At 39.4% G+C, this 14,049-nt stretch overlaps 1 protein-coding gene across 8 annotated transcripts in view; it reads left to right on the top strand.

Moving 5' to 3' along the window:
• The window catches only part of REPS2 (RALBP1 associated Eps domain containing 2), a 352,146-nt gene that overhangs the window by 176,495 nt on the left and 161,602 nt on the right, over positions 1–14,049 (top strand). For all 8 annotated transcript variants that reach the window (XM_078146089.1, XM_078146083.1, XM_078146082.1 and 5 more), the window contains 2 exons: positions 6,242–6,390; positions 9,241–9,364. In XM_078146089.1, coding sequence (XP_078002215.1) covers positions 6,242–6,390; positions 9,241–9,364 — 273 coding nt within the window. The remainder of the gene's footprint in view (positions 1–6,241; positions 6,391–9,240; positions 9,365–14,049) is intronic.

Below are 14,049 nucleotides of genomic sequence, written 5' to 3'. Positions count from 1 at the left end.
CATTTTCACATTGTTTCCCATGTTAGATTATAAGCTCTTTGAGGGTAGGGTCTGCCTTTTGCCTCTTTTTATATTCCTAGCACTTTGCACAGTACCTGGTGAATAATAGGTGCTTAATAAATGTTTATTGACTGATTGATTGATGGTATGAAGGAGATAATGTACATGTAAGAGTCTAAATTGATAATGACTCCCTGAGACTGAATCAATGGGTACCATTAGGCATTTTATAATTTGAGCCATTAAAACAATTCCCTCACCATTGTTGATTATTTATATGCTTTGCACAATGCCTGACAAATGGTAGGTGCTTAATAAATGCTTGGTAATTGACTGGCTAAGATGTAGGAATGATTTTTTTCTTTTGGCTAGGCAGTGGGGTTAAGTGGCTTGCCCAGGGTCACACAGCTAGTAAATGTCATGTGTCTGAGGCCGCATTTGAACTCAGGTCCTCCTGAATCCAGGACCAGTGCTGTATCCACTGTGCCACCTAGCTGTCCTTATAGGAATGATTATTATCTCGTTTGATCCTCACAACAGCCCTGGGAGATATGTGCTATTATGATTTTAGGCCTAAATGTCATAGGCAAAGCTCTCTGAAGAGGCGTTATTTGCATTCAGCTTTTGCTTCTGTTCCAAAGAGCAGTGAGGGCAAGTGTGGGCCAGGTCTGGAGCTGCCACTTTGAATCACATGGCTTGTTGATTGTTATTAAGCGATTACCCCAATCTTTGCTCAACAGAACAGAGATCTTTCCAGTCCAGTAACAAACACCCTCTGATTGAACCCTCTGTGAAGGGCAGTGGTGACTTCAAATACACCTACCCATAGTTAAGGATGATTCATGTATTTTATGGGACTTTTTGTACTTGGTTATGCATGCGAGGCCTTCCTATTTACTAAACATAAACTGTATTGCAAAAACATTTGGATAATTGAAAAAAATCAGATTTGCTTGATAAACTTTGGGACTATTACATAAATCATCTCTGTGAATGTTTTAGCTTCAACCTGGCCGCATTGTGTAGAATCAGTAGTAAAGTAGGAAAGAGGTAGATTTTTGCTCAGTGAAATTGCAGTATATATTTTGAAGATATTCTCCTAGCTCACACTCACACTGGCAGACTGGGTCCTCAGAAGACAGCTAAGGACACTTCTTATCCTCCTCTGGGTCCTAGAACTAGTCCTAGGGCAGGTAGGTGGCACAGTGGATAGAACACTGGCCCTGGAGTCAGGAGGACCTGAGTTCAAATGCAGCCTCAGACACGTAACACTCACTAGCTGTGTGACTCTGGGCAAGTCGCTTAACCCCAATTGCCTCATAGTAAAAAAAAAAAAGCTTATGGAAATGAATGTTGAAAACTAAAAAAAAAAATCATTCTGTGGGGTATTTCATGAGCCCCAACCAGTGTGCTTCCTCTCATAATCATTAGTGAATATCAATTAATCAGACAGAGTTAAGTATTCATTAGAAAAGGAGTACTTACCAAGGTAGTATAGTAAAAACTATTGTTATAAATGCTTCTCCCAAAAATCTGTGCTACCCTTTGTCAGGAAAATGTATTCCAGGGGAATATGGGCTCAAGTTTAATAAAGGATTGACTCTCAGCTACTAGGAGTCCTTTTTGCTAGAGCCTCAAATTTTCCCCTTAGGTATGGTTTCTGCTGGGCTTCTTGTGAAGTTCTAAATATGTTTTTCTTCCGTGTCTCTAGTTTGTCTCCCAAAGCAGACTCTGTGTCAGCTGTTCTGGGCGTGCTTCTATGACTACGTCTATGTCAATGGGAAAATCCAAAATCCTTTGTCTTTCCAAAGTTTACGAGGTCCCCTTCAGCTAGGGGAAGGAGACTGAGGTGAAGGTGGAGTCTTCTGCTCCCTCCATCCCCAAAGGGATTCTTTCTGGGCTTGACTAGAATGGCTGTCTCCTCTCTTCCTGGTTCCAGATTAGCTTGCTATCCTATACAAAACCTATAGAGCATGGCCAAGTTTCTTTGACCAATCCAAATACACCTCCTATTCAATGTTACTCAGTTTCATCCAGTGACTTACAAGGAATTCTACATTGAAAAGGAATTTTCACACTTAGCCTACAATAGAAGTATCTAGGCCTTGTTCACACTTACTTCAGTGGCAATCCTTCTACACTTTATCAACTTGCTCTCCCACCCTCCATAGCTGTTCTTCTAAACCTTTTCATCCTTCCTCAAACCTCCCATGTTCTCTCAGCTGAGAACTGTGCCTCACGTTTTACAGGAAAAAATGAGGCCATTAGTTACGAGCTCCCTCTTTACCCCTGTTCCTTGTCTCCTATCACTCAGGTACCTTCTGCAACTTCCTCCACCTTCACCCCTGTTTCACATGAAGAAGTGGCCTCATTCTTTACCAAGGTAACCCCTCTATCTGCTCAAGCAATCCAATCCATCCCCTGTCCTCCACCAGATTGCACCCTCTGTCACTTCCACTCTATGACAATCTCTCCCCGTGTTCTGGTTCCTTCCCTGCTGCCTACAAACATGCCCGTGTCTCACAAATTCTGGAAAAACTCTCATCTGATCCTTCCGTCCCTGCTAACTTGCACTGTATCTCTTCTGCCCTTTGTGGCTAACCTTGAAGAGATTGTCTACAGTAGGAGCTTTCACTTTTTCTCCTCTAACTCTCTTCTCAGCCTCTTACAATCTGGCATCTGACTTTATCATTACACTGAAATCCGTCCCTCTGAAGTTACTAACTATCCCTTAGTTGCTAAATCCAGTGGCCTTTTCTCAATTCTCGTTCTCCTTAACCTCTCTGCAGCCTTTGACACTGTTGATCATTTACTGTCCTTCTTGCTACTTTCTCCTCTCTAGATTTTCAGGATGCCACTCTCTCCTGGTTGTTCTGAAGATCAAATGAGGTAATGCCAACTATAATAGGACAGCCCATGGAGTCATTGACTTAAAGTTGGAAGGGGAACAAGCGAGGGAAAAGAACAAGCACTTATTCATCACCTGCTGTGTGCCAGATGCTGTGCTAAGTGCTTTGCAAGTATCTCATTTGATCTTCACAACAGCTAGCAAGTGTATGAGACCAAATCTGAAGTGAGATCTTTCTGACTCGAGGCCAGCAGTAGCTTCCAATAAAGTGGGAAATATTGGTTGGAGCCAGATAATGAAAAAGTTTAAATGTCAAACAAAGGAATAGGTATTGGATGTTGTTTGGAGGCTGTGTCATATGGTGGATAGAGCATTGGCCTGTCAGGAAGAATGGAGCAGATGGAGTATAAATCCTGTGTCAGCCACTAACTAGCTGTGTGACCCTGGGCAAGTCACAGCTTTTCTGGACTTGAGTTTCCTTATCTGTAAAATGAGAGAATTAAGAGTCATTGACCTCTGAAACACCTTTCGGCTCTAAATCTTTGATTTTAGAGGTAACAGGAAGATAATGGAGTTTTTTAACCAGGTGAATGACGTGGTCAGATATGTGCTTTAGGGATGTCTTTGGCAGCTATGTGGAAGATGAACTGGAGAGGGGAAGGGTGAAGCAGAGGGATTAATTAAAAGACTGTTGGAATACTACAGGTGAGGAATAATGAGAGCCTGAACTATGATGGTAGCTGGATCAGTAGAAAGAAGGAGTTGGGTGCATGAGAGGTTGTGGATATAGAATGGACAAGACTTGTCAACCATTTGGGTATGTAGGGTAGGAGAGAATGAGTCAAAGAATGATGCTAAGATTTTGAACCCAGTTGACTGGAATCATAATGGTCCCCTCAACAGAAATAAGGAGTATAGAAAAAGGGATGGTTTTAGAGGAAAGATGATAATTTAAAAAAAAAAGAGATATTTTGATTTTGAGATGCCTATACAGCATTCTGGTCAAAATATTCAGTAGACAGTTCTTACTGTGAGGCTGGATCTCAAGAGAGCTTTTGGGGAGGTACATATAGATCTGGGAGTTGTCTGCATAGGGATAATAATTAAACCCAAGGGAGCTGATCAGTTCAAATATCAGGAGAGAAGAGAGTCTTAAGACAGATCCTTGGTGAATGCCCACATTAACGGGGCAGGATATGGATGATGGTCTGGCAAAAGTGACTGAGGAGTGCTAAGACAGATAGGAAGAGACCCAGGAGAAGGCCAGTGTCATGAAAACCTAGAGAAGATGGCATCCAGAAGGATCAGTATCAAAAGCTACAGAGAAAACGATCCACTTCCACAGAAGAACTGATAAATAGTAGTATTCGTAGTATGTTTTGGTGTGTGTGTATGTGTGTCTGTCAATCTGTGTCAAACGATGGCCTTCTTTAGTGTGGGGTGGGGAAAGAGGGAGATAGTTTGGAACTTAAAATGTAACAAAAAATGAATTAAAAAAATAAAATTGAGAGACCGGCAGATCTAGCAGTTAAAGGATCACTGGTAAATTTGGAGAGAGCAATTTCAGTAGAATGATTAAGTCAGATTGCAGAGGGCTAAGGAGAGGGAGACAAGTGGACGTGGAGACAGTGAGTATAGATATATTTTTAAAGGAATTTTTAGAAAGTGTTTTCAAATCCAGAAGGAGAGCTAGATTAGATTCAGAGGATCTTCCTCTGTAGTTAGTGTACCCTGTGCCACTTGGTTACAAATTAGACTGAGGCAAATCCCCTTCCGAAAGCAGAAAACTAGAATTTCATTTTATGTGCTGGCCCTCTGAGATATTGGCTTTTTTTTTTTAAAGCCTTAACTGTCATGAATTTGTAAGTGTTTCTGGTTGGTAAGGAAACATCTGGAAATGGCTTCTTTCTTCTCTATAAGGAAGGTTAGTGTCATTTCAGGTTGGCTGCTCTTGTTTGTATCTTATTTGGGATACTCATGGGAGTATTTCCTTTGGGTTTTTGGATGATGATTTACCTGGGGATTTGTTTGTTACCTGCTCCTCTGGATCAAGTGAGATAGAGATGCATACCTCCTATGGGTGTAGTAACTGGAAAGAGACCTCATATGGGTGGTAGAAAACCTGGGAATCTATTTCCCCTTGGACTGCCTGCGTTCTTGTTTTCTCTCACTGAGATGTTTTCTGGCTTTCTCACAGCACCAATCATTGAAGATGCAGCTGCGTTTTTGAAAGGGAAAACTGGTGGAGGGCAAAGTGACATTTATTTGTCTTGTCTTTAACAATGGATACAGATGCAAATGATTATGGGTAATCTCTAATATTACATCCATTTTAGATTTCTTTGTGTCATATGATTGTTGCACTGATTTGGGAGAGAGTATGATTCACTCTGCTAAGAATCAAGAGTGTACATGAGTATCATGAGCTTTTTCAGAGCTATTTTGTATTTTTGAAACACACATAGTTACAACAAAATAGTCTCTTGTAGGTTGTGTGTAAAAAAATGTGAGCTGTAGCCAATGATTTTGACAGTGGAAACTCTATGGCCTTTGGACTGATTTACATAGCTCCATATCATTGTCATCCTTGAGTTATGAGAGCAAGATGGAAAGTACAGAATGAAGATTCCCTGCAGAATTGCAGGGAATTTGGATGAATTTGGAGCCTCAGGGCTTATGGATGATGATGTTAATAGTTGGCATTTATGTAGCACTTTATCATTTACAAAGTCTTTTTTACATGTATTATCTCATTCAGGGCTCATGACTATACTGTGAGGATGAGTACCAGCATTGTTATTGTGCTCCTTTTTCAGATGAGGAAACTGAGGCACATTGAGTTCAAGTTGACATATTCGTGGTCACACAGACAGCACAAATCAGGTGTAGACTTTGAACTTCAGTCTTTCTGACTGGACTTGATCCATTCTTGCTTGTTTATTTAAATGTTTGTTTTTGTTAATGGTTAACACATTTTTAGAATAAAAATATTCATCCACATAGAGACAGAATTGCATGGGATTATCATTCCTAAGGTGACTGTGTTATAAAAATGTGCCAGAGGTTCGATCTGCACAGGACCATATCTCAAGCCATAGTATTGACCTAAGGGATGAAGTGGGAGGCAACTCTGAAAGCTGAATTTGTTCTGTGAAGAAGCAACTGCAATCTTAAAAATGTCACAGAAAATGCTCTTCATGTAATCATAGCATATTTCTATGATGACCTCATTATAATATTCTTCTTTCTGGGAAAAAATCATAGGTTTGAATTAATTTTTCGAAGTTTTGGAGTTTTCCCTCTAAGACGATTCATTTTTGAGACGTTGAATGCCCCTTTTCAATAAGTTCTTAACATTGTCTCACTTGAGCGTATCTGATTCTGTTCCTAAAGAATTGCCTCTGCCTCGATTTATGGCTCTGAAAAATGACAGCGAAATAAGATACAGCAATCCAGTGGAGTTTCATGGAATGAAGTGTCAGATTCCATATGTAACCATGGAAAAGAATTCCTTCAAGAGAGTGGATGATGGGGAGAAACAGGTAAAAAAAAATCTGTTTAAAGACACACACACACACACACACACACACACACACACACACGTGCATGTGCGCGCAATACATCTATATGTATGTATGTATGTGTATATCTATATATCCCCTTATATATTTCATTGTTATTGATTCATTTTAGTCACATCTGACTCTTTGTGACCCTATTTGAGGTTTTCTTGGGAGACATTCTGGAGTGGTTTGTCGTTTCCTTCTCCAGCTCATTTTCCAGATGAGTAAATTGAGGTAAACAGCGTTAGGTGACTTGCCCAGGGTCACACAACTAATAAGTGTCTGAGGCTAGATTTGAACTCACAAAGATAAGTCTTCCTGACTTCAGGCCCAGTATTCTGTCCCCTGCGCCAGTGAGCCACTTAGCTGCCTCTTCATATATTATATATAATATATAACACACACACACATATATACACAGAGAGAATTGTATAAGATTAGAAAATCATTCCTAATATATATTACATATATATTCCTAATATATTCTCAAGATGTAATATATGTGTATGTGTGCTCATATAGATGTATGTATTTATATATCTATGTGTCTATATATCTATCTAATCTAAAAGAGTATGAGAGGCATCATGACATACGGCCTTGGAATCAGAATGGCCTGGGTTCAAGTCCTTACTGACACCGTCTGGTTAGGTGATCAAATGGGTAAGCCACTTGATCTGCTAGTGTCATAGGCCACTCTCTTAGAAGGTGAATTGCAGAAAAGGAGCTGGCTTGCCCAGGGAGAAGTACAAATTCCCCATACCAAAGAATGTGCTAGTCCACTCTTTATCTTCAGTGAGATCCTACAGCAATGCACTGCATAGCCATCGATCAGTGAGTCTTCTGGCTATCTTGGAACTTTGAATACTATCGAAAGCCTAAAAGTAACTTTTTAAAAAGGTGGTCTGTAATACTGAGGAAAGTATTTGTCACTAAGTGTAGAAGAACTACCCTTAACCCTGCACTGAAAACCCATTGAATTCTGCATAAAATAAAGATAAACTGAAATTAACCTGTGAGAGAGGGGAAATAAAGTACACTGGAGGGACAAATCCCCTCCCCCAATCTTCATACTATCCTCTGCTCTTCATAATATCACAGTATAGTTTGATGATCAGCATTTGCAATGGTGATTCTGAAACCTCAAGAAAAGGGTAAATTATATTCAGTAGTCTGACTTCTCTTGTCTTATAGGACACAGAGTTCTATTTTGAGTTCTGTAAAATGGAGGGAGACTAGCCCCATTTTACAGGTGAGGAAATTGAGGTTTTGATAGGTCATGTGATCTGACTGGTCACCTAACTTCTGAGCATCAGAGGGGAGACTGCAGCTCCAATACTCTTTCCACAATGCTGCACAGCATCACCCTGATGTTCCTTCCTTCCCATTGTCACCACTACCACCATCACAGCTTCTATTGCCCTAGAATTAGTTATATAGAAAGGCAACTCTAGCCTCTCCCTTTCTTCCCAATCTGTATCCACTTAGAGGCCCCATTTTACGTGGGATGAAATCTCCCCAGGAGAATTATGAACAAAAATTCACATAAATGATAATGGTAGGTTGTTGTTCAATTGTTTTTCAATTGTATCTGTCTCTTCATGACCTCGTTTGGGGTTTTCTGGGCAAAGATACTGGAGTGCTTTGCTAGTAAGTGTCTGAGGCCAGATTTGAGCCCAGGGAGATGAGTCTTCCTGACTCCAGGTCCAGCACTCTATCCACTCTGCCACCTAGCTGCCTGACGGTTGGTGTTGGGAGTAAAGCAAAGAACCCATAGACCTATCATTATCAACTCTGCAGGAGGGTGAGGTCATAGAATTTATTTTTATTTCTTAAAATTATAATGATGTTTTGTTCTAGATACTATTGCCATTTCCCAGTACACCATCCTGTCCACTTTTAAGGAAACAGCTAACAAAAATCAGCTGATGGAGCGACTTTGTCAATTTATACAACATTTTTCATTCATCACCCTCTTTCCCATCTTTACTGAGAGCATGAAGATAAATTTTACCTTTTTGGTCATTGCAGAGATGGATTGGAATAGATGACTTCTGAGGGTTTTTCCAACTCTAAATTAATATTTGAATCCTCACTCCCAGTATCTTTCTGGTGGGGATGTAAAAAAGGAGCATCCTTCTATTAACTCTCTCTGTCTTTCTCTATGTCTTTCTGAATCTGTCTCTTTTTCCCCTCCCTTCCTAATAATAATTCATGTTTATGCATTTATGTAAATGCTTTCCTACAACATGCTTTCCTGCACTCCACATTGCTTAAAATAATTTGTGAATCTCAAGGCAGAAAACAAAATTGTGTAAGCTAACTTGTCCTATATAAGCAAACTAGCATGGACAGATGTTTTTATAAACTTCAAATTTAGTGGGTTGAAGGTGCTTTGTGAATTTGATTTTGTTGATGTATATAAATATAAGAATTTCATCCGCAGAGTCTTCAGAGTAGACTTTGTAGAAATCTTTATCAATAAGTGAAAAACTGAACTTATCTAGGAGAAAATTAAAATTGGGTTCTATGATTACAGTTTCATGTGATTAATGACTTCATTTTCCAAAGAAAAATATCATATGACTAAGAGGGATAGCCTCATTTGAGTAGTCTAACTACCTCCTGGCAAGTCTTTACTTTCTGGCAGATGTTTAAAACAGCATATATTTATATCAAACTCCTTTTCATTTTAAAAGACAGTTTCCCATTTGTAATACTAGCTAAGTCATTTCATTATTTCTCTGTTACACATCTTAGCTGCAAACTGGAATGTTCTGTTTTGTCAGTTGTGACTACTAAATCCTATTTTTGGTTCTTTTACAACAGGACACCATGTCTCCCACAATGTCACCAATTAGTTCTCCTCCTTCTTCTCCATCCAATTACCAAAGGGTACCTTTGACCTATGGCTATGGCAAATTGAGGAGTGGGATGGATCAGATACATGCTGGTAAGATGACATTTGGAGTACCAATGTTCTATTGCCTGCCTTACTCCATGATCTAACTGCTTTTAAGAAACCAGCCCACCAATATTCTAGATTTAATGACAGCTGTCTTTAGAAATATGAATCAATAATTAAATTGAATTTTGTTGAGGGGGTTTTCTGTCCTAACATTGAATATAGTATAACAATGCTTTCTTGTTTCATGTCCTATACATTATTTTTTTAATTTGTAAGCAACTGTTTATAGACATTTTTAGATTTGTATAGCATCTGCAGTATTGGTTCAGTCCTGGAATCACAATTTAAGAATATTGGCAGGCTGGAGGACATCTAGAGGAGGACAGTCAGGATACTGAGAGTATGGGAGGCTGTGATATGTGAGGACTTTGGTGAGGGAGCTGGGGAGGCTTAGTCTGGAGCAGACTTGGGAGTAGGAGAGAACTGAGGACTAGAAATGTTAAATAAAGGTTACAGAGAAACCGATTTTAACTTGTTGTAAGGAAAAACTTCCTGATGATTAGAGCTGTCCAAAATGGGATGTGTTATCTCAAGAGACAAGTGGGCATTGGAGGTTTTCAAGTGGAGGCTTTCTGACTTGTTTTTTATTTATAGGATTTGTAGCTGGGAGTCCTGTTTAGATAGTGGTAAGGAAGGCAAGACCCTTGACCTTTTTCCCAAATGAATTTGGGTGTCTACTTCTTGAGGGGAGGTGATGAGATTCTAATAGAGTGGTCTAGGAGAAGCCCATTTATCTCAAGTACCACTTAAAACCAAGCTTAAAACTCTGAACTTCTGTCCCTGGTTATCTTATCTCCCCACTCAAAGCAGATTTTCCCCTGTAAGAATCCCTAGCCTCTCCTGGCTAGTGGGAGTCCTCATTTAGCAGGAGTCCTCTCCCTTCGGAGGGGGCTACCCCCTCTCCCTTGGGGCTGTCCCCTCTTCCTGGGGGGGCTGTCTCTCTTAAGGAGCTGTTGTCTCCATTAAGGAGCCCATCTCTCTTAAGCTGGGGTTTTCTTTAAGCTGTGTCTGCATTTAAGGGGTGGAAGAGCCTGCTTGGTATGTGTATTATCCACAGTAAATGCCTTTACTTGATTTGGAGACAGCCTGAGCGAATTCTTTTGAGATGACCTTGCACCTCAACATTTTGGGGTGCCCCTGAACCTCAACAATAGGTCTAGGTGACCCCTTCCAAAACTGAGATTCTATGACTTAGTGATACAGAATGTAGGAAGTTAAACACAAAGGAACATGATCCATGGCATATATTACATTATAGATCTAAATTTTTATAAAATTCATTTTTATTACTTTTATTGAATATTATAATGCAGTTAAATTTGGACCACTAAATAGGATGATGAGCTACCAGATTACCGCTTTTGATTATCTCCAATTTATCCCATCTATTTTTTTTGTTGTTGTTGTTTAGTTCTTTCAGATATGTCTGACTTTGTCACCCCATTTGAGTTTTTCTCATCAAAGGTACTAGAATGGTTTGCCATTTCCTTCTCTGGCTCATTTTCCAGATGAGGAAACTGAGGCAAACAGGATTGAGAGACTTGCTCAGGGTCATACAGCTAGTGTCTGAGGCCAGATCTGAAATGAGGAAGATGAGTCTTCCTGACTCCAGGCCTGGCACTCTAGATATCCTGTATTATAGTTGTACATAATTGTTTGCGTGTTGTCTTCCTATTAGATGTGAGCTCCTTGAGAGCAGGGACTCTTTTTCTCCTTTCTTTGTATCCCTGACACTTAGCACAGTGTCTGTCACGCAGTAGGAGTTTAATGAATGTTTGTTGACTGACTGACTACCAGATTTTATGATTGCTTATATCATTAATATAAATATTGAACCACAGCAATTTGGGACCAAGAATAATGTTGAAAACACCTTTCTTAATTCCCACTGGCACCATCCTAGTGCAGAATCTCATTACTACCTACATCCTCATTATTAGCCCCCTGGTTTATTGCAGTAGCCTCTTGATGGGTCCTCTAGTCCTCTACCTGTATAATCTTTCTTTTGCATATGAGCCATTGATAGGTGCTCGTTGAAAGGGTGTGGTGACCATAAATAGTCTTCTCAGCCCTCTCCTCCCAACTTCCTTTGTCTCTGGGGATCTAATCAGCCACACCTTATTATAAAAATTAGTGCATTCTTTAGCCTAAGGGTAATATAATAAGGGTAATAAAATCCTCATCCATAGGACTTCTGCTCTACAAGCTTAATGGCTCTCTACCTTAATTTAAATTTATCTCTTTATCTTAATCCAGATAATCAACAAAAGAATCAATCAGGCTTTGATTTTTAGTTTGTCCCTACTAGTATAAATGCTCACAGTGAAAACTGAACAATCTCATGAGCTGGCTCCAGCACTCTGTGGTCCAGCTAGCCTGGGTTATTTTTGCCATCTGAACACACCTTGTTCTGTGCAACCTTCATGCTTTTCTTCAGATCATTCTCTGTGTCTAGAATGCCTTCTGTCTTCCTCTTCACCTGTTTAATTCCTACCCATTCTTTAAAGCCCAATGCAAATGGTGCCTCCTCCATATTCTTCCCCAGTCTTATAGTTTTATAATGACTTTCCCTTATGACATCATAAAACACTTTATTTTGCTCCTAGAATATTAATTATTTATGTCATACTGATGAAGTCTAGAGGTTTAGGGGTGCTGGGACCCCGAGATCATGACATATAGGTCCTGTCCGAAAGAATTCGACCCAAGCCTTCTTTCTGCCAAAGACAAGGTTTATTAAAGATCCGCCTCATTAGCCAACTCTTAAGGAATCTGAGCATCTGTGAGCTATTGGCTAGATTGTAAAAATCTGAGTGCCTTAATGGAGACAAGATGGACCTTATATACAGAAAGACTATAGGAGGGATCTAGGAGTGACCAGGTAATCTATGAGATAATAGAATTCCAGGGAGAATGGAGCCTAGATAGGATTAAGGGTGGGAAGTAGCCTGGGGCCACAGGGAGGTAAAACAATGGAGGGCTAGGCTAAATCAAGAGTAACAGAATTGGGAGATTGGGTATTGCCACAATAAAAGGCCAAGTGATGGAATTGCCTCCTTGATCAAGTGGAAGAATTCAAGGATAGTCCAAGGGTTTTCTAGGGCCCCTAGACAAATGGGGTCCAAATTGGGACAAAGGTCTCAGTTTGAGGCTATAACCCATCATTCCCTCTGTTCTCCCACTTCATTATACTATATACTTTCTACCTTATTAGAATGTATAAATTCCATTAGAACAGGTGCAGTTTCTTATCTGAACTTTGTTATCTCCTCAGCACCAAGTATACTACTCTGTACACAGTGAGTATTTAATGAATCTTTTAAAAAATTTTATTAATTTATTTTGATTTATCAATAATCACTTCCATATGCTTTTGAGTTTAAAATTTTTCTCCTCCTTCCCCACTACCCTCCCCAAGACGGGCGTGCAATCTGATATATTTACATTCCTATTAAACATATTTTCATGTTAGTGGTGTTGTAGGTAAAAATTAAAACCAATAGGAGGAACCATCAGAAAGAGGAAACAAAACTCAACAGAAGAGAAAAAAATAGCAATTCAACTTTCATTGTTCTTTCTTTGGATGTGGATAGCATTTTCCATCACGTGGCTTCTAGAGATGTCTTAGATCCTTGTATTGCTGGGACGGGTTAAGTTTACCAGTATTAGTCATCTCACAATGTGGCTGTTATTGTGTACAATGTTTTCCTGGTTCTCCTCATTTCACTCAGCATTAGACCATACAAGTCTTTCCAGGTTTTTCTGAAGTCTGTCTGTTCCTCATTTCTTATAGCACAATAGTATTCCATTACATTCATATACCACAACTTGCTCAGCCATTCCCCAATTGATGGGCATCCTCTCAATTTCCAATTCTTTGCCACCACAAAAAGAGCTGCTATGAATATTTTTGTACATGTGGGTCCTTTTCCCATTTTTATGATCTCTTTGGGATATAGCCCTAGAAGTGCTATTGCTGGGTCAAAGGGTATGCACATTTTTATAGCCCTTTGGGCATAGTTCCAAATTGTTCTCCAAAATGGTTGGATCATTTCACAACTCCACCAACAATGCATTAGTGTTCCAATTTTCCCACATCTTCTCCAACATTTATCATTTTCCTGTTTTGTCATGTTGGCCAATCTGATAGGTGTGATGTGGTACCTCAGAGTTGTTTTGATTTGCATTTCTCTAATCAATAATGATTTAGAGCATTTTTTCATATGACTATAGATGGCTTTAATTTCTTCATCTGAGAACTGTCTGTTCATATCCTTTGACCATTTATCAATTGGGGAATGGCTTGTATTCTTATAAATTTGTCTTAATTCTCTATATATTTTAGAAATGAGGCCCTTATCAGAGAGACTGGTTGTAAAAATTCTTTCCCAATTTTCTACCTTCCTTCTAATCTTAGTTGCATTGGCTTTGTTTGTGCAAAAACTTTTCAATTTAATGTAATCAAAATTATCCATTTTGCTTTTTTAATGTTCTCTATCTCCTGTTTGGTCATGAATTCTTCTGTTCTCCATAGATCTGATAGGTAAACTATTCCTTGCTCTCCTAGTTTGCTTGTAGTATAAGCCTTTATATCTAAATCATGAACCCATTTTGACTTTATTTTGGTATATGGTGTGAGATTTGGGTCTATGCCTAGTTCCTGCCATACT

Source organism: Phascolarctos cinereus, unplaced genomic scaffold (genome assembly GCF_003287225.1).
Source record: "Phascolarctos cinereus isolate Bilbo 61053 unplaced genomic scaffold, phaCin_HiC Scaffold_726;HRSCAF=1367, whole genome shotgun sequence".
Lineage (NCBI taxonomy): Eukaryota > Metazoa > Chordata > Mammalia > Diprotodontia > Phascolarctidae > Phascolarctos > Phascolarctos cinereus.
Note: the sequence above shows the minus strand (reverse complement) of the source record. Positions and strands in the feature narration are given on the sequence as shown.